We start from the raw sequence: 26,721 nt of genomic DNA, 5'->3' as shown, positions 1-26,721 counted from the left end.
TTCTCACTTAAATATTATAAAGAGGCCTTAAAGGAATTCAGAACTATTTTAAGGCTACTTGCATTGCTTGGCTGCTGTGAAGGAGTTTTAGAGTAACAGAGAATCCAGTTTGTACTTCGCCCAATGATTCAAAATTTAACTACAGGCCAAGCACTGAACTAATCCACATTAGTGGGATTTTGTATCATGAACATATCTGAATAAGCAATCAATTTCAACTGATTGAAAAATAATCACGTATTAGGCTAGAATAACATGCTGTAGAACATGATGCTATCACACAAAAGATGCTGTAGAACAGCATGCATGATGGTAAGCAGTAACTTCAGTTCAACACAATGCTGCCCTTTTTTACTGAGATAGTGGTTAAGATAAGTGGTAGCAACCAGTTTGAGAACGCATTTATGAAGTGAGATATAGTTAAATTCACCCATAAAGTTCCTGCAAGGAAAGCCTGTCCAGCTTGTATAGGCATCATATCACAGATATGACGCGTGTTTGCTGCCTTTAGTGGGAGAATTGTTCTGTGCCCATGGCGGTCAAATTCTGAGCCATGTCACCTATTTGTACAAAATGAAGGAACCAGATGAACTATGAAGTTCAAAGTAGAGCATTATTTTGTATTTGTCTTGCAATTTGTACAAACTGCTTTCTTCTGCCAGCCAGAAAAAATATGACTACTGTAACAGCTTGTATTAGGCTTGTCAAACATAAACATCGTTTGACCCTATACACTGAACGTGATGAAAATGACTTAAAGTACTAGTTCTTGCTTTTGTTGTTCCAAGTTGACAGCAGTAATTTTTCCAGGTCCTCCCATCAGGTTGATGGATGGTGAGAATAAGAAGGAAGGACGTGTAGAGATTTTTGTCAACGGCCAGTGGGGCACGATTTGTGATGATGGATGGTCTGATAAGGATGCAGCCGTGGTCTGTCGACAGCTTGGCTACAAGTAAGAAAACTCATTAAGCTGTTTCTCAAGTTATCCATTTCCTGTATCTAAAAATGTTAATTTATGCAACCAAATATCCCCAACATACGCCTTTTAAAACTTGCCTGTTTGGCATTCTTTTAGAAAAGTGTATTTATACTAGTTGGATAAGAGGTCGTAACAATATGTCTGCAAAAGAAGTATTCATTAACTAGCATAACTGGAAAAAAGAATATTAGTATCCAAAGGCACATCACAGTCTGGCAACTGAAGTGCAAGTTAATGATAGTTATTACATATTTTTTTAGAAGGTAAATATTCCAATTATTAAGCTATTGCATAAATACTATATTTTATTTGTCACTTATGGTGCTACATGTCTATATGATATTACACCAATTATTTTTATGTTTTTACACCAATTATTTTTATTTTTTTACACTTACTTGCACTAATGTATCTGAGAAGATAATTTGACTTAGTGTACCTGCTCTGTGCTCTTTGCCATTTGAACTGTTCTTAATTTACTTATTTCATCTTCTCTTTTCAGATTTCTAAACAGTTTTTAGAAGTTATGAGTGAAATTTCTAATTTGGAAAAATTAGGGAAACTAATATTAACACCTAGAGTAGCACAGGTGATCAAATATTCTGTGACCCACGTAGATTGTCTGGTTTGTTGCTGATTTTGTATGAGAGCTCTGTGTTCCATTAGTGACAGTTTTCATTCATATATCTTTAGTCAATGAAATAAAACTTAAAAAACCTAAATTCTAGTGCTTTAGAGAGTTGATGTAACAGAAACATAGAAAAACCTTGGGAAATTTAAAATGCTTTTTTCATTATATTAGTAAAGAAAATACAAATTTCAGAACCTAAACTTGGCTTACCACAGTTCACTGGAATTGTCTGGAGTTTGGCTAAAATTTCAGGGTAGTGGCTGCATTGGTTCAAAAAGCTCTTGATCCCTTTTCATTGAAAGGTATAATTTTGCATATTGTTTTTTGCATTTGTATTTTCTGAACCTTAATGATGACTTCAAAATTCTTACAGGTTCTAACATAACTGTTAAATTTTTTAATGAAACACAGCAATGGGTGAGTGTCCACTGTCAAAAGGTATGGATATGCTGTCTGCAGATTCAAATGTAGGCACACTAGCTACTGAATTCCTCATTCCAAAGTTTTTTCCCTTCATTTACTGATCTGGCTTGACACCGTGTAGTTTGGAGATTTGATAAAACTGTTATATGAAGGACTATGGCTTTGGCCTGCACGATAGTAATTTGAACAAGCTTCATTCAATATAGGAGAAGACCTGACAGGAAAAAAACACCATCAAAAGTGACAACATATGCGTCACTTTTGAATTAAGTTGCTTAATCAGGGTCACATCACTCATAAGCAATTTTTTTCTGGATACCTAAGACCAGTAAAGATACAACTATAGGGCAGACACATAAATAGCAGAACTAATATGAGATGAAAAATATCCAGAGCGCTAGTGGAATACAACAGGAAACCAGTGAAATGTCTTCTCTTGAGTCTGTCAAGAAATCTGAGCTTAAGAAATACAAATTATGTTATCTGTTTGCTGTATCTCACAATGTAAAGTTTGTGCAACCAAATATCCTCAAATTATGACTGAACGAATAATATATCCCTTTTTAAAATTTCCTGGTATTTGTTTAGTAAATCATGTTTATAAGTAGTAGTAGACTATGGTTTCAAAATTACAAAATCTGACTTTACATGTTCCACTGAATCATTCATTTAGTCTGTTTCATCCTCAGCCTCTTTGGCTTTTTACGTGTCTCCCTCAGATGATTAAACGCAAACACTTTGTGTTTTTAAATCACTGCAAGGACAGTGGTGGGATTCTGAGTGATTCTCAGAATGGGGGATTAAGATAGTAGGCTACAACAGAGCATGTGTTCCCTGAATGACTAGGGATAGACACATTTTAGAAATCTAAAATCAGGAAACTGGGAGGGCTTGTTGGAAACGCTGCATCTCGATGACCCCATGTCTAGATAGTTGCATTCCACAAACCTGACTATGCAGTTATGTGCACTTCTGAACTGGAATTGCTTCTGGGCCTTGGAGTTCATGCGCAGACCTTTTTGCTCAAGTTCAAATTATATTCAATGGTGACTTGACTGTTGCAAAACAAGGCTCAGGCTTCTGGGTTCATGCACCTGATCTTGAGGGTGGATGAATGTTGTTTCTTTAGAAATAAACACATTATGACCTTCTTCCTGGGAGGAATTTGAAAAGCACCTAATAGTTAAATAGACATCAGTTTTTATGAAGACTGATCACGGAACTAAACAGTGTTATCCAACTCCCCTTACAATGCTGTTTTAATTCTCAAGTCTTTCCTACCGGGGATTCACATTCCTTGGTGGGGCAGAAATCACACATTTGGTACTACAAATGGGACAAAAGACTGCCTTAAAAAGGAAGACTTGTGTAAGCCAAGGCTAAACACTGAGAAAACAGATGGAGTTTTTCCTGCGTATATTATTGTCGTCAATGCTTATGTGCACTTTTAGTTTACAAGATCTTGCTTTGGAACGGTCTCAGGCATTGACTAGTGTTCTTTCTGAGACTGAAATAAGACAATCCCTGAGATGACAAAATCACAAGGTTCAAAGCAATACTAGCTTTAAAGATGTCTCATTAAGCCAGTTTGTCCAATCCATGACTAATATTAGAACAACATAATATGAAGAACATTAGTAAACAGCTCTACTAATTGGCTAAAACCAGTCATGAAAATGTAAAAATAATTAATAGTATGCTAATACAAGTATATTTGTAGCAAGATAAACATTAAGAGAACACACACCTTTTCTGACATACTATCTACTATGTGATTGGGTTTAACATATAAAAGTATTTTGATAGAATGAGTAAAGAGCAAAAGATGGGTCTGCTCTTGCATTTTAGCAAATTAAGTGGCCCAGTAATATTGCACCCCTTTCAAATAGAACAGGCTTATAAGAACGCACATGCACACACACAAACAAGTTGATCTGGTCGTATCAACTCTGTCAAATGTTTTACATGCTTCTCTTTCTTGCCTTTTTATAATTCATGTCTAACCAACATTCCCTACTTAGAAAACCTGCCCACCTAACCTCCAGTACATAGTAAAAAAATCCAAACAGGCAAGGCTTTCTACGTGCAAGTTTGAAAAAGGAGGAATGTTGTAGGTATTACTTTTGTGTTTCAGTTGTATGGATATGGACAGGTGATGGCTGGATTGTTTGAGTTTGATCCAGCCACACTTCTAGTATGACGAAGCTTTGAAAATGTTATGACAAATCAAAATTGCTCCCCAACAGAGAATCCCTAGCTGATGAAGGGACATAAACTCTTTATGCCATCCTCACCTAGCTTCCTCAACACAAAGGTGTGTAAACGGAGAGAAATTTTCTTGCCTAAATACATTTTCATTCTTAAATTCTTTCTCTACTCCAGCATTTCGCGTACATACCCTTCTGTATACAGAGAAATACTGTCCTTTACAATATGCAATTGTAAACTATCCTTTAAAATGGAAACCTATGATTATAGTGCAACATTTCAGTTATCTAGAATTCTGTATATTTTTATCACTATAAAATATCAGTAAATTGCTCTTAACTGATACGTAAACTTGTAGTTCAGACACACCTAGAGGTGGCTGTGGCTTCCTGCCCCACTTCTCTGTATAGCCAGTTGGGTGGTCTCCCACTCAATTCTTTCTGGCTCTTAAATCATATACAACAGAATATTTTTATGTTAAGGAGCATTATCCTAAGTAATTATCACAAAAGTTACCAAATGAGATGCTTATATGCGCAATCCATGTTGGTTTTTTATTGTGTTTATTCATTCACTCCTTAATTGGGGGAAAAAGTTCATCAGTCAAAAGGAGTCATTCACACAACTGACACTGTGGTCATTGCTGAAGCTGCAGGGCACTACGTACAACCTCAACGGATCAGAACTTAATACCCTAATAAAATGTCCTAAGTCTAACATTTAAATACTTAGGTTTGATACTTCTCCTTTTACAAGCACAGCATTATCATACTGACCTTCTTGGTAGAGTGTCTTAAGGCCTGTGTATGAAAATGCTACACAAGCACTAAGTACTGGGTTCCTCCCAGGAAAAAGTGGGTGCTGAGACTGAACTGGGTTCAGTCTTTCTCCAATTACATTACAGTTTTAGAACTCGCTTGTGGGGTGCACTTTAAAAATGGCATGATAACAAAATATGTTAATAACTATTAACTCTGTAAATCAGAGCTCCTACCACACTGCAAGTATACTGTATTTAACTGGCCCATCTTTCCGATGGAATCAGAAAAGAAGAAATGATTTTTAGCATTCACAGATGCTGATTTTATATGCAGATTACAAAGATTACGAAAAAGCAGCTTTCACATATTTTGGTTTATAAACATTTGTAATGCTGTTACAATGAAAATACTTTGCACTGTGCCTTCTAACTGGATACATAAAAGCACTTTTTAAACATTAATGAACTGCAGCAATTTTGTTGCACTTATACATACCAGAGTAACAGAGAAAATGAGAACAAAAGTCGTCATCAAGTGAATCGGTGACAGGACTTAGAATAAAATCTCCATGTCTTTCACTACTCATTGAAATATTTCGGTTGAGTAAAATGTAGAATAATGCCTCAAAATGTTTAATAAAAAAAAATACGTTATATTTCCAGAGGCCCGGCTAGAGCAAGGACAATGGCATATTTTGGGGAAGGCAAAGGCCCAATCCACGTGGATAATGTGAAATGTACAGGAAATGAGAGATCCTTGGCAGACTGCATTAAGGAAAACATTGGGACGCACAGCTGCCGCCACAGTGAGGACGCAGGAGTGATCTGTGACCACCTAAGCAAGAAGGCCCCAGGGAACAGCAATAAAGGTGAAGCCCCAATGTGAGTGGCAGACCAACAGGTTAGGATGGAGAACTGTCATGGTAGGAAGGGACAGACATAAACAATCCCACCTCACAGAGCGAACTATTATATCAAAAGAATTACAGAAACAAAAGTGCTGGGAAATCCTCTCTGCTTACATTCTGTGACTTTATCCCTATGCCAGCTGAACAAAGGAATCATAAAGACCATTCAAATGATACAGGGTACTTGTCTGCCATAGTTTACAGCAGCCATGTTTCTTAAGTTGTATATAGGACATGAAAATGCAAAAACCTAGGCAGTTACTTTAAACTTTGCATGGTATCTTCAGCTGAAGACTGAGACCTATGTGGTATGATGTGAAGTAAAGAACTCTATAAAAAATCCCACACTTGAGAAGCAGAGCGCAAATGTGTAAACTGCTCTGTGATCACAGTAAAAAAAAAAACAACTCAGCTACAAAGAATTTCTAAGAGAAATTCTCAGAGAATTCAGTGTATATTCCCCAAGTAAAATTTGATTCTTAAAAACTCCCGTGAAACAAAGAATAACTTCAGCCTTTGTGGTTGCTTTTTAGTTAACTCTCATTAAAGACTGGCTACTTTTCCTTTTGAGTTTAATGCTATCTATGTCTTCTCTTCTGGTTTAGATTCTCTTGCTTCTGTTTGTGGATTGAGGTTACTACATCGTCGACAAAAGCGAATAATTGGAGGGAAAAATTCTTTACGGTAAATAATTGGTAAAAACAAATAATTTTGAATATAAAGCTTCTAAAACATGCATTTGCCATAAGCAGCTTGCCTAATCTATGTTTTCATTGTAGGTTTGTGGTTTTTCTCTTCTCATGAGGTAGAAGCAGATATACATTCAGAGCAAATTTAGTAGAAAATTAAAAAATATTCACTGATAAATACTTGCAGCACTTGTTGAAGACCTTTAGGTGTTTATGGGTTCAGTCCTTGATTGGGTTGAATTTCTTACTTTTGAAAAAGCCAGTTTACTTTTTTTCAAAGGGTGTCTTGATATCAGGATGTGAAGAGAGCTATGAATGTTGCAGAAATACTGCAAAAAAAGGCTTGGTGTCCTCGGTATGGCTGTACAGTTACTCTTCTCCTTCTTAGTAGCCAGTGCAGTGCTGTGTTTTCGACTTTAGCCTGAGAACAATGCTGATAACATACTGATTTTTGTAGTTGTTGCTAAATAATGCTTACTCCGACCAAAGACTTTTCAGTCTCATGCTCTGACAGTGAGGAGGGACACAGAAAGCTGGGAGGAAGCAGAGACAGGACACCTGACCCAAACTAGCCAAAGGGGTATTCCATACCACAGCACATCATGCCCAGGATATAAACTGGGGGGAGTCACCCGAAGGCCCAGATTGCTGCTCGGGTCGGGCTGGGTATCAGTCGGTGGGTGGTGAGCAATTGTATTGTGCATCACTTGTGTTTATTGTTTTCTTTTCCTTTTTCCCTTTTAGTTTTATACTCTTTCTCCCCTTGTTATTTCCCTTATCATTATTATTATTGGTGGTAGCAGTAGTGGTTTTGTATGGTACCTTAGTTACTGGACTGTTCTTATCTTAGTCTGTGGGATTTACATTCTTTCAATTCTCCTCTTCATCCCTCCAGGAGTGGGGGTGGGGAAGAAGAGAAGAAGTGAGTGAGCAGCTGCCTGGTTCTGAGTTACCAGCTGGGCTTAAACCACAACAGTCCCTTCTGGCGCCCAAGGTGGGGCTCGAAGGGTTGAGATAATGACAGATCTGACCAGAGTGTGTCTAATCGTATTTGTGATAAGCATTCATTGTTTCAGATTAATAGTCGCTCGTCACAATGTTGATTTGTTTACTCTCAGAGTTGTTGCGCTTGGTCTCAGAGTTTCAGCATGTCATACCTTACTTGCAGCCAGTATTTGCTGTTTTAGTGTTTGTCAGCTTTGGCGCCTGGGCTAAGGTTCTCTAAGGACTTTATGGTAATGACTTGTAATACAATAGAATCATTGATCATGGAACTGGTCTGGCATGTGGTCTCAGCGTGGTCATCATCTATATACTTTGGGAGGCATATAATGGGAATTTTTAGCAATTACGCATCTTCTTTTTCCTCCTTGGGGGGTCAACCTATGAAGGAGACATTCCCCCACACCCTCTGCTCCCCCACCAGGCTATTTACAGCAGCATTTGAGAATTCTAAAGGTTTTGGATATCCTTTGGATACCCTTGAAACTTGCCTGCTGGTTTTGCTGGGAATCAGCATGTTGCCACAAATACAGCATGTGTTTTACCCAGGGCCATACCACCTTGAGAATGCCGTATTTTGTCTGATCTTGAAAGTTAAGCAGGGTTGGGCTCGGGTCTCGACTAAGATTAAATGACGATCTAAGAGGACCACCATGAGATTTTCGCTGAGGCTGGACAGTCATGAGTGGCAGGGTGTGTGGGATCATATGGGCAAGCACCTGGGCCAGTGGGCCCCTCCAGTGCTTCGGAATTTCACCCCTGAACAAGTGCGAAACCCACAAAAATGAGCAGAGCAGTTAGACAAGGTGTGCTGTTGTCCTGGCAACACCAGAGAGGGACAACTTACTGCAATGTGCTGGGGCTTGGCTTACACCTACAGAGCATTTCTGGAAAAAGATGACTCTGGATCTGATGGCAAAGCAACAGACAACACAGCTACTCAACCCCCAAGCACAGCAGCTACACCAACCCCGGTGACAGACACTGCAGCCACTCCAACCACAATGATAGACACTGCAGCTGAACCAAAGGAGCAATCCATGCCAATACCAGTTGCCCCTATAAGCAAGGGGAAAAGCAAATGAGAGCCACAAAGAGCAACCCATGCAGTGAAGAAAGATGAAGACCCAATGCGTGTACTAAGGGGATAGCATCTGAACGAGAGTTATTACGACAGGAATCAGAGGAAGAGGAAGAAAAGGTAACTTCTCGATCCCGGACATCAACCAAGCTGCAGAATATACAAGAAGATTTCAGCTGTCTTCCAGGTGAGCACATCGTCATGGGTTGCTTCGATGCTGGGACAATGGGGCCAATGGTCACGAACTATTAGGTAGGGAAGCCAAGCAGCTGGGATCACTTGCTAGGGAAGGGGGAATTGACAAAGTGATTGCAAAAGAGATACGAGCCCTCAGCCTTTGGAGGCGGCTCCTGGCAGCTGTGAAGGAATAGTATCCCTACAAGGACGATGTTATGTTTCGCTGAGCCAAGAAGACCATGATACAGAGAGGCATCCAGTTCCTGAGGGAATCAGCCATTCTAGAGATGATCTATCATAGGCCAGATGCTGGGAGTGCATCTGTAGATCTAGATGAAGTCAAATGTACGTGACCCATGGGGCGGAAACTTACATGGAGTGCACCATTATCATATGCCCACTCATTGGCATCAATGACCTGGAGTGAGGCAGCAGCACCAACAGTGGATGAACTGACTCGTCAACTCCGAGAGTTCGAAGACAATCTCACCCCTTCCATCATTTCAGCTGTGGAAAAACTCCTGACCCAGGAGTTCACACAATTGAGAGACGATATTTCCAGCTCCCAACGTGTACCAACCCGTGCCTCAGCTATTAACAGAAGGTGTTCTGTTGCCTGAGAGAGAAGATATAGGAGGTACACGCCACAGGCCACCCTATGGTTTTATCTGCAGGATCACGGAGAAGACATAAGAAAGTGGGATGGAAAACCTATCTCAGTTCTGGAGGAACGGGTACGTGAATTGAAGAGGAAAACGATGGTCAAGGATGATCCTCCCAAGAAACTTTCTGCTCCAGTCTTCAGTGAGCAGCTTCCCAGATGGAGTGGAAGAGCTGATTTTACCACAACACTTGGGTATAATTCACTGCCCAAGACCTTCACAAAATAAGCCTCAGTGATGACACAGCTATAATCCAAGCTTTTTATTAACACTTTGTTCTTAGCTTTTTGTATATTTACATTTAGTTGATACAAACATATTAACTGAGTACTACAACTACTACTACTAAACGCTATGATCGGAAGTATAAGTTTTATATCTTAACAGCTGTGAATAACCACAGAAAAATATATATTCACAGAATCTTACAAAAGGATTTGTAAAAAATACACTTACAGTTTTCATTACATGACATTGTGCAACCTATTTCAAAATACATCCACAGCATCAATCAATATATTTCAAAAAAAGACACTGCCAAAGTGAACTTGTCTCTAAGTGAACAGGAACAAGAGGGAGCCCAGAAAAACATTTAATGCAGTCAGACAGAGTAAAGTAGGATTACTCAGCTTAGTAAAGAAACAAATGAGAAAAATAAATAATGCATTGCACTGAAAAAGAAGATTGAGAATTACTGTCTCAGAATATGTGTACAAAGAATCCTGGAGGAAATGAAATGGTGACAAAATAATGGACTGCACAATTAAGTTGGAGCAAAAACTTGATCTCATAATAAATAAGCACAGGGACATTAGATTAAGCACAAAGGTAAGAGAACTCCAACAGTGCACTTAGAAATGCTTCATGATCAAAAAAGGAACATACGAACAGTATCAGAAAAGGACACGCTTCACAAGAAGTCTTTAAGACAAAGAATTGGATGCTTACCAGGAAATCCAAAACTGTCTGAATTGCCCCATTTTGGAAAGACACCACCTTCCCAAACTGAAAGTGTCTAAATTGTGATATGCTTTATGAAAGTAAGTTCCTTCACTTCCTTTAAAACATATGGCACTGGCAACCTGCTTGACAGGAGCAGTTCTTGCCCTCCAGCATACCTATTCAGGTGGACAGTGGTCAGGAATTCTTGGATACCTTATTCTTGGATGCTGCTGTTGCTTACAGGTGCATCTTTCTCCCTCTCCCTTCTCTCTGATTCCATATTTTGTGAATCAATTAAAATGGTGAAAAATAATACATCCTGTCTTCATAGGCCTGCAAATATGTATCCCAGATCTACTATGCAAACCAGATGATCACGGGCTGAAAAGACATGCAACTCTATTACTTGCATTTTCTGCAGTTGCTTTAGACCTTTTGGTTTGCCAGCTTCCCTTTTCAAAGAGCTCAGAAGCAATAAAGATACTAACGCAAACAGGAAAGGATGCTAGGTTAAGCTTTTCAAGAAATTCCCTTCTTTCCTCAACAGTTGACAGGGAATTTCTGGTTTGTTGACTTGGATGGTATTTGGCGAGGAACCCACAGAATATATTTTTGGCATGATGAATCCAATCTAAGAAGGGAAAAATAAAATATTTGACAGCGGGATGAAGCGCTCAGAGTGCTGGATGCCCAAGAATCTGAAAAGTAATCATGCCCATTGTTAACTGGAATTCTGAATACTGCAGGAATATGAAAGTACTCTCAACTGTTACTCCATAAGTAACAGAGTCTGCAACCTGTGGCGGTCAAAGAAACTAAACAGGATTTACATTCAAGGTAACTGACAAGCTACCTTACTTTTTTCCATTGCTGTACTCTGAATGCAATGTCTTACGTCCTCTGTAGGGGTGGATGGCCATGGCAGGTTGCACTCCGACTGAAATCTTCTCATGGTGATGGAAGACTCTTGTGTGGTGCTACTCTTATCAGCAGCTGCTGGGTCCTTACTGCTGCACACTGCTTTAAAAGGTAGCTCTCTCTTCATTAGTGAAGTGTATTTTCAAACTCTTTCATTGTTCTGGGTATAGGCAAAAACATTCCAGTTCAAGCCCACTGAAAACTGTTCCATAGAGCTGGCCCTCAGTGTAAACAAGAACTACCAAGCAACCTCTTTTCCCTCCAAATATAAACAAAATCCCTAATACACTGGAATTATGCTGGGTGTCATCTAGTATTTTAAGCTTTCAACAGCAATTATTTCATTTGAATCCTTACAAAAGGCTCCAGTATAGGCTCGAATAAAAGCATCGAATGGCACTGCAGTTTGAGGATATTTGGTAGAATTTGCTCAAGTGGGCTGCAAATGTTTTGAGACTTTCCTTTTCCACACTAATAACTAAAAAGAAAGTCAGATGTACTTTTGCTCAAACGAAAGTGTTATCTTTGCTCACTGCCAGATGTACATCTTTTCATTTCGTGTTTCAGGAAAATCACAAAGGGCTTTTCTTGGTAATATTTCAAGCGGAAATGGTCAAACTTGGTAGAATTTCTGCCTACTTCAACTGATGTCCCAGTTGTTTCTGTAGAACTATGAAAGCATTTCAGTTGTTAACCAATGAAATTTATAGACAGTGGCTTCCTATTGCCCTGTTCATCATCTCCATAGTGGATGAATGCATTGAAGGATGCAACTTAAGCTCTTGAAAAAGCCTTTGAATAAAGGCCTGAAAACAAGGCAGTCCTTTCTGCTATTCTACCTCAAAGATCCTCCTCAAGGAAAGAAAAAGGGACGTCACAGGAAGCCAGTTATGTTTTCCATGTGCAAATCAAGGTCTTAGTTATGCAACTCTTCAGTAACGCTTTCGTGAAGTTTGGTGAAACAACTTAGTACCTACTGTGCTGCGCTGCTGCAGCTGCAGTGCTTTCCTACAGGAAGCACTCCCCACAGAATACATTATTTGTTCTTCCCAATGGCTTGCTTATGTAGCTGGAGCCTCAAGTCATTACTGAATGTGCTGCCAAAGCATGCCCATTTTGAATACTTTGCTGAACATCCACATGATGGGCAGCAGTATGGCCGGAGCATTGTACACCATGATACTTTCAGAGCAGTGCAGCCACTCATGGGTCTGTTACAGGCTATCCTCAAACTGTTACATGTGCTCTCGGGGACCAAAGTATTGTTTTGCCCCAGGTACTGCATTTAAAAATGTGCAACCTAGATCTAAGCATGCAACTCCAAGAGCCTGTGGATGCTGTTTTCAATATTTAGCGTGAAAGAGAGACGGTATCTTTTGCTCGAAGTTGACATTGGACAGACTGGGCTGAAATTCCTAATGACGTCAGAGTGATTTTAAAGCAGCTAGGTTTCCAAGGGCTATCTATAGATCAAGCGCCTTCTTCATATATTTTTCAGAGACAGACAAAAGAAAGGCCAGTATACCATTTCTCATATGCTGGAAACTGGAACACTGCTTAAATAACAAAAGTGGGCTTATCTGCATTATTGATAAAAATTAAATACAATTTTATGCATGATAATTAGAATTGTTTGCCAGTAGTGTAGAAGCATTACTGTAATTTCACAGACATAATTTAAGAGCAAAAATTACTTGAAGCTGTTTTTCTTTTTATAACCCACCCGTCTAATTACTAAGTTTTGTCCCGAGTATCTCTGACAGCTATAGGGAATTCACAGGTCTATACATCAAAAAAATATTAACTTTGGATAATTAGAAATATTAAGCATAGGAAAAAAGTAAATCACAATGACCATGATGTCAATTGAAGAAATACAGCGTTACATGAATATTGTACTGTTCTAATAATTTAACTCTTATTTAAGTGCTTCTTTATTCATTCCTGAATGCTCATGTATACTTCAACATGGTCCTGGTAATTTTGTTTTGAGAATGAGGGACCCTGAGGCACAGCGGAACCAAATAACTAGTGAGACACCAGAAACCAAAGTAGATATGAGAATTAAAGTTCAGTTTTCTCAGATTTAGCATGAATGGTGAGATGAATTCAGATGTGCCTTCGATGTCAGTACATTTCTTGACTGGCAGCAGGATGATATTAGCTGGTGGCTGATCACTAATCCACCCTCCAGTTGGCTGGGAAATAAACCTTCTAGGAGGTGCTAAAGTCAACATTGCCAAGCTGCACTAGAGCTTCAAGGCATGGCCAGCTATCCTACAAAGGGGTAATACCTTGAAAGCAGTATCATTTTCCACCCACGAAGCACTCCCAGACTCCTCCTCTGCTTCCACTCTTCACATGCGATGTGTGTGTGATGGTTCTCTCCCATTTCAAAGGTGACTTCTAGGTAAGGAAGACTGGAGAGCCCTGAGCTAGACACTTTCCCTTTGTACTGATGCTCTAATAAGAGTATTTCTGCATTTGGCTAACACCAGCTACTACAGAGTTTCTAACTCTAAATGCTATGGTTTTGCCAAAGCCTTACTGGAAACATTTGCACATGGGCCAGGAAAATTTGCTTTCAAGTCTATCTATATGTAAACATGATAAATTCAATTCAGAATTATAGTTTCTAAAAATTCCCAGAAACAATAGCAAGTAAATTCATAAAACCTATTCAGTACAAACTGGTACTGAAATGTACCAAGTGTTTTATTGTAAAGATGCACAACGTATTTATAAAAAGGCATCTTCACAGAACTACTACTTACATAAAGCTGTGTTAAGTAATGCCTATACTATACAGTATTTTAATGTACTAAAGATGCATGTATTCCTTTCTCTATTAAGGAAATCCAAATAGATGGCAGAAAAAAAAACACAAAAAAGAAACTCACTGAAGGTCCCAGATCAGATCACAGCACTGCTCTATAAAACCTCACTGGCCAGTGCCAGAATACTTTTACTGGCTCCCACACCACAGCTCAGAGTAACAATAATACAAGTTTAGACTGATAATAGTATACTAAGTGTCTTGGCAAAGTACAGTAAGACTAGCCTTTTCTCATGTAAAGATGTGGGGCAACAGTGGCCCAGGAGGGGATTCATTAGTGTCAGAGAAGAAATTCTTGGGCAAGGATTTGACAGACTATCTACAGGGGTGCAGGACTCAAGATTTCACTGATGCCACTTCAGATGGCTAAATACAGATGGATATGTATCACTCAAAGAACTAATTAAGACCCAACAGCCTTTCTTACTCTGAAGAATCTCCTTAAAGGCAACAAAAATAAAAGCAACTACTTCCATGGAATTTTGCCGTTTATTTTATCAGGAAAATAATAAACTGTGAAGTCTCAGCAAGCTTTTCAAACTGGCAAAACCACAAATGCTGACCTAGAAATGAGAACAGGACATCTAGTGCAAGAGAAAGTGAGACTCAAGTATTTTTTTAAAAAAGCTTACAAAGAAATATCTCTATTCTAGAAACTTCAAGGGACTGGATTCAGAAGGCCTAGAGAGCCAAGATTCATGGTTCTGCCTTGTTTGATGTTCTGTTCCTATTCAGGCTCTAATTTCTTAATAGAAAAATCCTAATGAAAATTGATTCAATGGTAAGTTATGAAGTACTAGCAATTTTATGGTCAAAACAGAAAGATTAGTAATGTGACACATACAAATAGAGGGTTTTTCTTAAATATCCTTGAGATAAAAATACTGATTCACAAACTAAAAAAGCTCTGAGCTAATTTTTTCAGGAAGCAAAGACATAATGTATTTGGTAGAATACACAATTTAATTTTTCTCAGTTCTCCCTCTGAGACTAAAATCAGTATGAATACTTTTTTAAACTTTAAAAAGTCTGCATCCGTTGCACCTCTTCACTTCCAGCTGCTGTAGAATTTTGATCTCCAAGCACAAGGAAAATACAGTATCTAGAAAGTATTTCACAGAGACTACTACTACAGAAGAGCTGAGGAAAGTTTTGTAGTACACAAGTTATTTTAGTTTTCCTATACAGAAGGTAATTTTAAAATGAACAGGTATTTGGTCATAGCCTGCAACTCTTTCTCCTTACTAGCCTCGAAGTGAGATTTTGCTCATAGAAGACCCGAAGGAGACGTGCAGAATTTGACAAAGAAAGCTTTGAAGGCAACTAGGAATGCAATCCACAATTAGAAGAAATATTCAGTGGTACATTGTGCAGAAGAAACCCGTCATGTTCTTGCTTTTTCTGCTGCTCCTCAAGCAGGCTGTAGTAAGCTATGGAGATCAGCACTTTGCTGGAGGGTATAAAAAGAACAAGACAGGTTAGAAGGTGACAGAACACTGTAGGCTATTTTCTGCACATGCATGGCCAATTTCCTGTTGAAGACTACAAGGGAAAAGGCGGCGGCAAAGGAAAAATATTTGGGTTATCTTAGCCAGATTTTAAAATAAATAAATAAATGTACCCAACAGTACCGTCTTGTTTGTATTTTCCTGAGAAGGGCTCCAAAAATCTCCAAAGGCATGCACAGAAAATTGTTATTTCAGCCACAGTAATCATCTCTAAGGTATTTACCATTTAGTCTATGATGTGAAAGAAACTGGAGTCATATTAGGTGCAAAACAAAGCTAAGATTTACAGGTGTTCTGTCACTTTGACAATGGGTGCTTGTGATGCACATAGGCTTTGTTTTCCTTAAAAAATGATGTCTACAACTCTTTGGGGTTCTTTAAATGCCACAAATGTAGTCTATGACTAATTCCTTACTTCAGTTAATATAAAGCAATGCAAGCCTGAACGTGGTTTTCATTTCAGTAATTATTTAGAGCATCACAATGATGTTAGTACTCAGGCTTTCATTATATTTACTGGCAGTTTATGTTACCCTTACTAAATACATTTATAATGCACACCTTGCTAGCACCTTTGAAATAAATGCCAGTCATGGCAGATGGCTGTAAGAAACCTCACCTGTGAAAATACACAAAAAGGAACATAGCCCAACCTGAAACTTTAGTAAAAGGTATTTTTATATTATTTATCTATTTATATTGACATATTATGAATGTCAATCTAAACACCTGAGAAAGTATTTCTGCTCTTTAAAAAACTCTTTTTGTATCATTATTTGTATGAGCAATAAAGACTCTGATCAAATCTGTTTGCATGCTTTGGGTCTAACTTTGCATAAGCCAGCTCTATTTGTTTTCACCTCAATCTTAGGTATGGCAACATCACTAGGAACTATGCTGTGCGAGTTGGAGACTATCACACACTGGTACCAGAAGAGTATGAGGAAGAAACTGGAGTCCAACAGATTGTGATGCATAAAGAGTACAGGCCTGACAGCAGTGACTATGACATTGCATTGGTGAGGCTACAGGGACCAGAGGAACAGTGTGCCAGATTCAGTACCCATGTCTTACCTGCTTGTTTGCCATTAAGGAGAGAGAGACCACAGAAAACCGCTCCCAACTGTTATATCACTGGATGGGGTGACACAGGTAAAAATGTTTTAATGATTCCCATGCACCAATCGCATTACCTGAGGCTGCTTATTTAAAACCAAACAAAACCGAAACAAACAAAACCCCAAACTCAAATGTTTAAAATAAGAAAATGCTCCAAATGGAACAATTTTACTCTCTTTAGATAGCGGGACAGTTTGTGTTTGAAAAGTAGCAATTAACCATGCCACTCTCAAGCACAGAACCAGTCAGTAAAAGGTCAGTAAAAGATTGACAAGGATCAATGAAAAGCTGATTTGTTGCCAGGCACACCCTGCACTGCAGCCTATCACCCCCTGCCTCAGAACATAACTAACAGTTCTAATATAGCTAAGAGCTTTAAGGTAAGTACAATGAATACTTTAGAAAGGTTATTTAAATCACCCTACTTCAATAGCAAATGGATAGAAAACGTTCAAATCATAGAATTTCAAATAACATTTTTAGTCTCCCTTGTTACCACTGACATTTTCAATCAGCAGTTTGATTTAAATAAGAGAACATCTTGCCAAAATTTACTAGAGCCACAATACAGTCTGCAATCCAGGCTTCTGGAACAAACTAGGCACTCTGTAGGTCAGTACAAGATTCCTCCTCTTGGAAGGTCTTTGTCCTTTAAATGTTTTACAAATTAATAACCTTGGTTTACTTTCATGTTTTTATGGTGCTGAATACAGCACAAGGCAGCAGCCACACTTGAGCCTTTGTTCCACCAACTCATTCAAACTGGCAAAGGGACAACACAGCAAGGCCAAACATCAGTTCTTCTTCTTTACACACATTACTCTGTGGGCACAGATGTCTGGGGCACTGTTCTACAATACGGAAGATATGACTTGTAGGGTGGGTTTTTTTGCTAACAACAATTGCTAATTCATTGCCTGGCTCTGCCTAGCTTTGTACACAATTCACTGAAAGTTCTGCAATACTGTTAACTTAGGACATCTATTTAAGGAAACATGAACCACTGCAATAATTGGCTTTAATTATGGTAAGAAACTGCATCTTTACAGTAAGAAACATCATCACAGCACCTCAGTTGAAATGTCGCACTTACTATATGAATCATAATTACAAGTATTCAGACTTTACTTGGAAATTAAAAAAAACTACACTGACTTCAATTTCCCATGTTTTCAACTGAAAAAGAGGTGCAAGTTATAGAAAAAAGCCAAATTATTTAAATCTTGACTTACTATAAGCAAAGCACTGCTTATACAATGCAGGATTCACTACAGATAAAGAAAACCAAAGGACAGGTTCTGGTCACCCCCACAAACTGAAGATTCCTTTTGGTCAGGAGTCCCATTAGTACTCTGGTACTCAGAAGTTACTAGGATTGTAAAAGATTCAGATGATACTACTGATTTCTATCAGAACACACTTTGGCTCAATAACGTTAGCTCCTTAGTTGAGGTGACAAGCAAGACTGTGTGTACTTACAGGGTGCAAGTGTGACGGTTAGCTGGATGCTCTATTTGGAAGCCAACAGAGGATGCAGCACCTGTCAGGCAAGCTAGACTAGACTCGAATTGGTGACCTAAAAATGAAGTATTTCTACAGCCTTAGTCTCTACTGCTCAAGACTCCCAAAAGTAACTTCTCCATTTAGGTATTAAGGCATATATTGTTGTAGAAGACACAAAGCATGTTTGGAACAAAAAGACCCCAGCCTTGGAAAGATCCAGTGGACACAAGGAGTAAAACTACCTCTAAATTTTATGTCTTTTTTTTTTTTTTAAAAAGCATCTATATGCCATATTTACATTATTTATATAGTATTTTGGTATTATATTTAATGCACAGTACATTTTTTTCGGTATTTGGTCTTTACAGTCATTTTACTTAATAACAAAACAGTGTGAACGACTGACAGCAAAAATTGGACTGAACCACATTTATGTTTCCAAGAGCAACCATCACAAGAGAATAATTCTGATCCTCTTTTCAGGAAGGGCTTATTCAAGAACATTACAACAGGCTGCCATCCCCCTACTCCCCAAAAGGGTATGCGAAGAACGTTACAAAAGAAGATTCACAGGAAGAATGCTCTGTGCTGGAAACGTCCAGGAACAGAAACGTGTTGATAGCTGTCAAGGAGACAGTGGGGGACCACTGATGTGTGAACGTCCAGGGGGAAGCTGGGTTGTGTATGGTGTGACCTCCTGGGGCTATGGCTGTGGAGTGAAAGATTCTCCAGGTGTCTACACAAAAGTATCATCTTTTGTAGCCTGGATAAAAAGTGTGATCAAACTGTGAACGTCCATACTGAAAACCAAACTTTGTTAACAAAGTCTGAGGCAGAACAACTTGAACAGCACAGACGGTGCATGCACAGCTGGTGTCCAGAGTGGGTGGAAATTTGTGTGGTTTTCTTTTTGTTAAATCCAAACTGTATACACACCACCTTTCCAGTTAGGGATTACTATCCAAACAATATCCCTCTGTGTTAAGGAAGTTCATATATTGCATGAACGAGTTACCATATATCTAAGATAAAGGGAAAAGCGATAGCCAGCATAGAGCAACATTGGAGCAGGACAGCTAGAGTTCACTATAAGATTCACTGCCTACAGGAAGACTGCAGTAGCTCCAAGCTATTTATGCTTCAAGCTTCCCTAGAATTAATTACAGATCTCAAAATCAATCTTCCATCTATTTAATCAGTTCCTGGTTGTTCTCTTATTATTCCTATGATCTTATACTCAGCCCTCTAATTTTGAATCATGTTTCATTAACTAATGAGACCATTAGCAGGTTGATTCTTGGTAAGCAATTCTGAGTATATATTAAAGGTTAGAAGGAAAATAATGGTTGATAATCAGATCCCCAACCATTCTGACAAATGCTCTCACATCTTACTGTGCATAAGGTACATGCCTACATAAAATAGGTAGTACACACAGGAAGTTAGTTTCCCCACAAACACCCTGCACAGCTGCAAAAGCTAGATTTGACAAATGACCTCTTATTTTCTTTTCTCTAGATAAATCTCATTTGTCTTCTGAAATTTGTAATTTTTAGTACATACAGCATTTCAGATTTTCCTATTTACCGTGAGCTGTCAGTACAGTATCAGACTAACAGACAAACATCCCAATCCTCTCATCGCTGGTTTTGGAGAGGCTTCACTCAAGTAAAACAAAGGACCTCTGTCAATCCTACAAGTTCTAAGTATGTACAATACAAATACTAGAGAAATCAAGCCAAAACCTGTCTGTAAAGGTCTATGAAGTCTTAAACTACTATATTCTACAAGATAATATTTAGACAACTCTCTCTGGCTTACCTGCAACACTGGTCCAGCCTGATCTCACAGGCAAGGTGAGAGCTAGATAGTTTTCAGTGACTTCTAAAGTATTGATGTATCTTGCTTCCATTTAATTCCTTTTACAAATACTGTTCCTCATGCTGTGAAGACCATAATGGTTTATTACAAAAATGCAGTGATAAAAAGTTACTCTTGATGTACAAGACAAATATAAATCAACTTGCTATCCTTTTAAAAAGGGCCACCCCATTAAACTTTGCACACAGACCACAGGAAGTAATCTCCATCTTAGTGCGACACTAATGGTATCAGTCTTGAAAATATCTGTGACTAACTAGAGTCAAGGAGACAGGAAAGTTCAGCACTACTTCTACAATCCCTGTCAAAGTCCATCCTATATGCAAGCATGCTCTACATATTACGTGAACATGCTTCTTAAATAGATGAAACGAAAGCTCTGTGGGCCATGAAACGCTATGGTGTGACAAGTGTGGCAGATGTGCATCACCACATAGCGATTGTGCAAACCGTGACTACCAGTGGCTGTTTCCTATCTCCAAACTCTACCTTTCATGAAAAAGTAGGACGCTTGCATTCATGTTATAAGTGGGCAATCACTCATTTCCGTATGGTTCTGTGTCTCTCTGGTGTTGTAACAAATACCTGCATCAACTCAGTTCACATACAAAAGTGATGATGGCATTGCAGAAGTTCAAGTGCTTGAAGACTTGGCCTTTAATTTTGCTCAGTTCTCACCTCAAATTTAGTTTTAAAGAGTCATGACTAGTTTAAATGTCTTGTTGGAACTGGTGCTAATTTAGTACACAAGGTGCTTTAATGTATTTTACTTCCCTGTAATCCCACACTATTCAAAATTGCATGAAGTATTTTATTTAAAAACATGCCAGTACTGTGACCACGTATGTCAGACATATAACAGACCTGTGTTAAACACTGTGCTTGTGAACTTGAAAACCATTTTACTTATAGCCCTTTTAATTAAAGGGGAAGTAAATCTGTCAAAATGTATCTATTTGCACCATCACAGCTTTGCTATACCGGAACCGTTATTTTGAGACATGTGGTGAAGTAGGCTATATATGGTCAAGCAGGCTATATAGTGCAATACATGCGTTGCATCCAGGGAATTAGAAGTTGCACCACAGCAACAGGGGGTGGGAGGTGGGGAATTGTAGTAAGATTCAGTATGGTAGTTCATTAGTTTTGGTCTTTAACAGAATGCTTTATTAGATTTTTAAATGTTGCACTATGGTTTTCATGCAGGGAACATGCCTTTTCAGTTTCCAACATAAAATGAAGTTGTCTTTATTATGCCATTCTAATTTTTGGTCAATGAGCCTGATAACATAAATGTATACCATAAAAACTGCCACACTGACTACAACTTCCATACATTCATCCTGTAGATAATGTACATGCAGATGCTGCAGGAACGTCAGCTAGGTAAACTTCATGTGAGCATTCTTCAGTGAATGAAGGTGCTCTTGAAAATACTTTCTTCAAAGCATCTACACTTTGGGCCTTTTTTTGTTCAGAGATGGAAGTTTATTCTGTATGATGGAATTCCAAATGCTTTGTGGGCTTTAACTGAGACCAGTTAGGTTGTCATAAGTAAGATTACCCTACACTCTTAAAACTGCTTAAGAATTTTTTTCACCTTTGCTGCTCTTCCCTTTGGTCAACATATTCAATACACACAAGGTCGTAGAAAAACCTGCCTAATGCTGAGAGTTTTGTATTAAACAGGTGGGCCACAGTGTTAACAGTGGCATAAACTAAGAAAAGATTCAGCACTTCTATTACCATCTTAAACACAGATGTGTTCTCTATTTAGGTTCCCCAACACTGAAGATTTAGTTAGATGTAGTCCCCCTGAACTTCCCAGTTCCATTTTCCAGAGAAATACAGACCAAATGAAGAACAGAAGCATAACTGCAACTGACACAGAAAGCCTATTTAACATGCATTCATCTCAACCATGAACAACTTCCCAAAGATGCACCTACCTGTAAGCCACAGATAAACCAAGATCCCATTTTATGGTCTTTATATGCAGAGTATCTACAACCTCAGCTGTCTTATTTCCAGAAAATATCACAGCAATATAACAGCTTATATTCAACAACACATCAGTCCTGAATCAATGTTCTCCATAATTTTCAATGTTACTGCAACTATTTCACACTTCCAAGTGCTAGAATATTTTTAGTCAGTAAGATTTTAACGTTCCAATTTTAGAGCAGCAGTTGCAGAGCACAAACATAAAAAGCTGAAACAATTAGATCCAAGTAGCAGATCCTCCCAGAAAACAACACGCTTGTGGCATGAGGAAAAAGGTTTTTGTTTGTGCTCCAAGGTGCTGGGTATCTCAAATGAGTTAGCTGAAGTAGCGGAGACCAGACCTACCTCATACACAGTTAAGACACCTGCTCACATGACGTAGTTCCTATTCCATTTATTTAGCACAGAATATAGAAACTGATCATGCAGCTTCCTGCAAACGCAACAACAAACATGGAAAGCAACCACAAACAGGAAAAAGACGGATTAAGAGTTTGGAAAGAAGTATTTACCTTTGTAGCAATGTAAAAGAAAGAAAAAAAAATAAAGACTGCACTTGGTGAAGGCTGTGAGAGGTGAGAGACAGTGGATGTAACTGCAGATGGAACAAGGTACAGAAAAATAAGGAGCACCTATCAAGGTTAAGAGCCAAGATGTGACAGGAATAGATTGAAAGATAGGAAAACAGTTGTTTGGGAATTAAAATTTCTGAATTTTATGAAAGCCATCCTAAACCACATGGAAATAAAAAAGCCACATCTTGTAAGAATACCTCCTGTACTCAAGTAATGAGGGAAGGCAGATTTCACCACCTTCTGTGCAAGTGACTGGACGTACACGGGAAGCTCCAGTCATAGCAAAGGCTCTGTCACTTCACTAAGCACTTAAAACTAGCAAGATATACCCACAGCAAACATTAGATTTTATACATAAATACTGTGAGTTGAAATTCAAGGATATTGGGTAAACACATCAGATGACCACAAGTGTGATGCCATACAGTATATAAAACCCAACACCAGAAAGCCTGAACTTTTCATTGACAACAAAAGAAAAATTGTTTTCTCTAAACCTTCACATTCTTGAGTTTTGTACTCTGCATTAATACTGTTTCAATGCATTCCAGATCCTCAGAGAAACTGATCCCCAACCTTTCTCCTGCTGCTTCCTGTCTGTTTGCCTATACCTGGTTTTCTTCATAGGGTCAAAGCCAGTCACAAAAAACCCCCAAAATTACCTGAAAGAGGAAGCCACTTTGCAGACCCCAGGATAACAGCAGAACTGCTCTTGCCACTGTCTGCCTAGCATTTTCATGTGTAAGATAAGCAAGTAACTGCCCTTGTAGATTAGATAGATGGGTTATTTTCCTAAAAGCACTAAGGTTACTACCAAAGTCCACTCTTCATGGAAAAGAAATTCAGTACACACTCATGACTGTTGACTACCAGGCTTGGCAGCCTCAAACTTGGAATCCCAAGCAATAAGGATGTCATATGAGGGCGTTGTATGCAGAGCTGTTTAAAAAGAAAGAGCAATCCCACACCACCAATTAAAACAGGTGTAGTACCACTTATTATACCTCCACACAGACTATACATTCAGCTACACTGTCACAATAGTGGCAGGAAAAGTATACGCTTAAAGAAAAAAAGCTTCCTGTAACAGCTCCCTAATCTCCCTACCAGACTATTCCCAAGTGTGAATAACATGATCATCACAAGTAATTTCCTCGGATCTAATCCATGTTGCAATTAAAAATCTACAACTCCGCCTCATTCAAGCAGGAATCCCCCAGTTGCCAAGCACTTAGCTGTAATTGCAGTGCCTACTGATCCCAGCTCTAGTTTCAGAGATTTTTGTTTCCCAGTCCTTTCAAAGCTCCCCTTGCCCCCTAACTTTCCAGTTTGCAACAGTTTGCCAAAAACGTTCCTATTAACTGGAAGATACTCCTCAAGAGGTTGTGCCATTATGGCTTGTTATTAGCCAAGACAGTAAATTTACTTACAAGTAAAATGTGTCCTGTCTGCAATGGAACTCTGTATATCCTCTTCTTGAATATGGATTAAACAGAAGATCCCCGAGCAACTGGAATTGAAAAAGCAGCTATACTCAAAGTCACTGTTTCCCACCTGCAGCAGTAAACTCTGATTAAAATGAAGTGACTTCTGGAATGGCCCCCAGACAGTGGGATCAACAATGCATCAGCCACATTTGCCCTGAAACCAGTCACAAACTTCAGGCTCAGCTACCAAAAGCTGTATCCCCACAGCTGTAGAAGTAATTCCAAAGAACACTTTGGAACAGTGTTCTGTGTGATAACACACTCGTATCACCAGTCTTGCAAATAAAAGACAACACTTGCAGTCAAAGTTGATGTCTCTTTATTGACTTATTCATACATTTGAATGATTTACTGTAGATATCACATTCATTCTCTAGACTTCACAAACTTACCTTCAGCTTATGCAGTACACGTGTACTCCTTGCAGCCACCCTTCTAACACACCTAAACAGCAGAAGCACCACCACTAAATGCGCACATCATCGGATCTAACAGTACTGTGGTAACATCAGCCACCTAACAGAGTGCAGCACAGCCATATAACTACCAAGAACGTTATTAGAATTGCTTAAGACTTTGCAACAGCCCAAAGACAGGAGCAGTGGAAGATCCCCGAAAGCAGCAGAAAACAAGCTAGTCATCCCAGCCGCATTTGTACAGAAGCAATCAAGGCTAATTTTAGGCACAGCAAGCTACATTCCAGCACTTCTTTGTAATGAGGAGAGGTGGGCTGCAGAATCTCTCATTTAAGCTGAACTTTTTAAATAAAGTTCATTTCTGTTAATTCTAAAGTGAGATTAAGATCTAGACTAAAATTAGCTTTTGCTAGCTCTGCTCGATAACCAGAAATACTATTGCTTGTGAAAGGTATCAACTGCAGAAGACTACACAGATCCACCCTACCCTAGGTAAAAATTAGAAAGTTCTAATGAGTTACTCATACAATTCACGTCTGGAATTTAGCCCCATCTTCTTCTGCCATGGCAACTCAAGAGTGTTTTTCCCCTGTAAAAACAAGTTTGAAGCAGTTTAATATTGCTACTGGAAAAACACACAACATAGCAAACATCACTGAACCGTATGATGTGCTCCTAGGAGCTGTAAACTGCCCTGAAACAAAACTTTTAGTATCTTCTTGACATCTCCTTCTGCTCCTGCCTCTACAGATTCATACTCACTTCATTAAACCAGAAACGTGCTTATTGAAAGAGACACTTCCTTGGCACAGACACCCCCAAGAGATCCGTGGAATCCAATACCTCTAATTTTGCAGTCAAGAGTATAGCAACATGCCATACTTTTTTATCAGAACCCATTCTTCCCAGCATATCTAATGCATCTACACCGCAGCCCAATGCTTCCTAGTCACACTACCTTATACACCTGGTTATATTTTTTCTGTCAATAAAGTACAGTACACACACCAAAGAAGCAACAAACCGCCAAACCTTGATTTCAATAGGCAAGTCTCAGTAGTTCAGTCGCTACACAAAACTATAAAATCTGTATTATTCCTGCCCAAAACCTCACTTCTAAGAGCGTATTATGTAACACATACCCAGTCACACAGCTTTTTGGGGAAGGATCTTCAATGGCAACAGATGCATCTCCGTGCTTCAGCTTCTGCCCCCGTGAGGAAGAGAAAGGAGGGAAAAAAAAAAACCAACAAAAAAACAAGACAGAACACGTTTGAAAACTGCGCTCTACTTATTGAGAAGGGAGGAAAAACCACAAACACACACACACAAGAAAACCAACCCCAAAAAACCCCAAACAAAATCAATCAACCCACAAAAAACTCCCGAAAACAAATAAAACAAAAAACACTGAAGGGCCAACCCCACGGCGCCCCACGCCTCGGCCGATTCGGGTTGTTCCTTGCTACAGTCAACGACTAAAACCCACAAGCGGGTAGAAGTTTTGCCAATTAGTAAGGAACTGCTCTTCCATGCCTAGGAAGGGAGACAGCCACGGGCGGCAGCCTCCATGGAGTCATGGATCACCCCTACGCACCCCGACACGTGCCGGCCGCCATCTTCCCTTCTCTCACCGCGGCCTTGGCTCCGCCGCCGGCGGCGGCTAGCGGCCCCCACCCCGCCGCGGCGCCCACCCTGCTGCTCACGCCGCTCCTCTGCCGCGGTAGCTCTGCTCGGGCCCAACCGCGCCTGCAGAAAGGAGCGCGCCGCGGCGCCTCACGGCTGCGGTGGAGCCCGGGCACCAAGGACCGACGCCTCCCTCACCCTTCTCGCCGACACCTTCCGCCGCCTCCCGCCGCCTGTCCACAAACGATCCCCCGCGCGCCCAGCAGGATCCGTGGCAGGATCCCCCCAGCCGCTCAGAGGGCACGCACCGCCACACCACCTCCGCGCGTACCACCAGGAACCGCGACGTGCCAGGGCGTAGGCCCCTCCCGCGCGGCGGGGCGGTG

General features: G+C 39.6%; 1 protein-coding gene, 1 long non-coding RNA gene and 1 other non-coding gene across 3 annotated transcripts in view; 1 reads left to right on the top strand and 2 right to left on the bottom strand.

Annotated features, from left to right (window-relative positions):
• The window catches only part of PRSS12 (serine protease 12), a 45,048-nt gene extending 20,448 nt beyond the window's left edge, over positions 1-24,600 (top strand). Inside the window, exons 8-13 of the mRNA XM_030478436.1 lie at positions 811-952; positions 5,665-5,870; positions 6,515-6,593; positions 11,369-11,491; positions 16,596-16,876; positions 18,830-24,600. Of these exons, the coding sequence (XP_030334296.1) occupies positions 811-952; positions 5,665-5,870; positions 6,515-6,593; positions 11,369-11,491; positions 16,596-16,876; positions 18,830-19,137 (1,139 nt within the window). The 3' untranslated portion in view covers positions 19,138-24,600. The remainder of the gene's footprint in view (positions 1-810; positions 953-5,664; positions 5,871-6,514; positions 6,594-11,368; positions 11,492-16,595; positions 16,877-18,829) is intronic.
• On the bottom strand, positions 24,596-26,721 carry LOC115604887. Its single transcript, XR_003990434.1, has 2 exons — positions 25,852-26,721; positions 24,596-25,298 (listed from the first exon to the last, which is right to left on the bottom strand). It is a non-coding gene; the product is annotated as an uncharacterized LOC115604887 (long non-coding RNA).
• On the bottom strand, positions 26,163-26,293 carry LOC115605979. The gene has a single exon (XR_003990779.1). It is a non-coding gene; the product is annotated as a small nucleolar RNA SNORA24 (small nucleolar RNA).

This window comes from Strigops habroptila, chromosome 3, assembly GCF_004027225.2.
Source record: "Strigops habroptila isolate Jane chromosome 3, bStrHab1.2.pri, whole genome shotgun sequence".
NCBI classification, from domain to species: domain Eukaryota; kingdom Metazoa; phylum Chordata; class Aves; order Psittaciformes; family Psittacidae; genus Strigops; species Strigops habroptila.
Note: the sequence above shows the minus strand (reverse complement) of the source record. Positions and strands in the feature narration are given on the sequence as shown.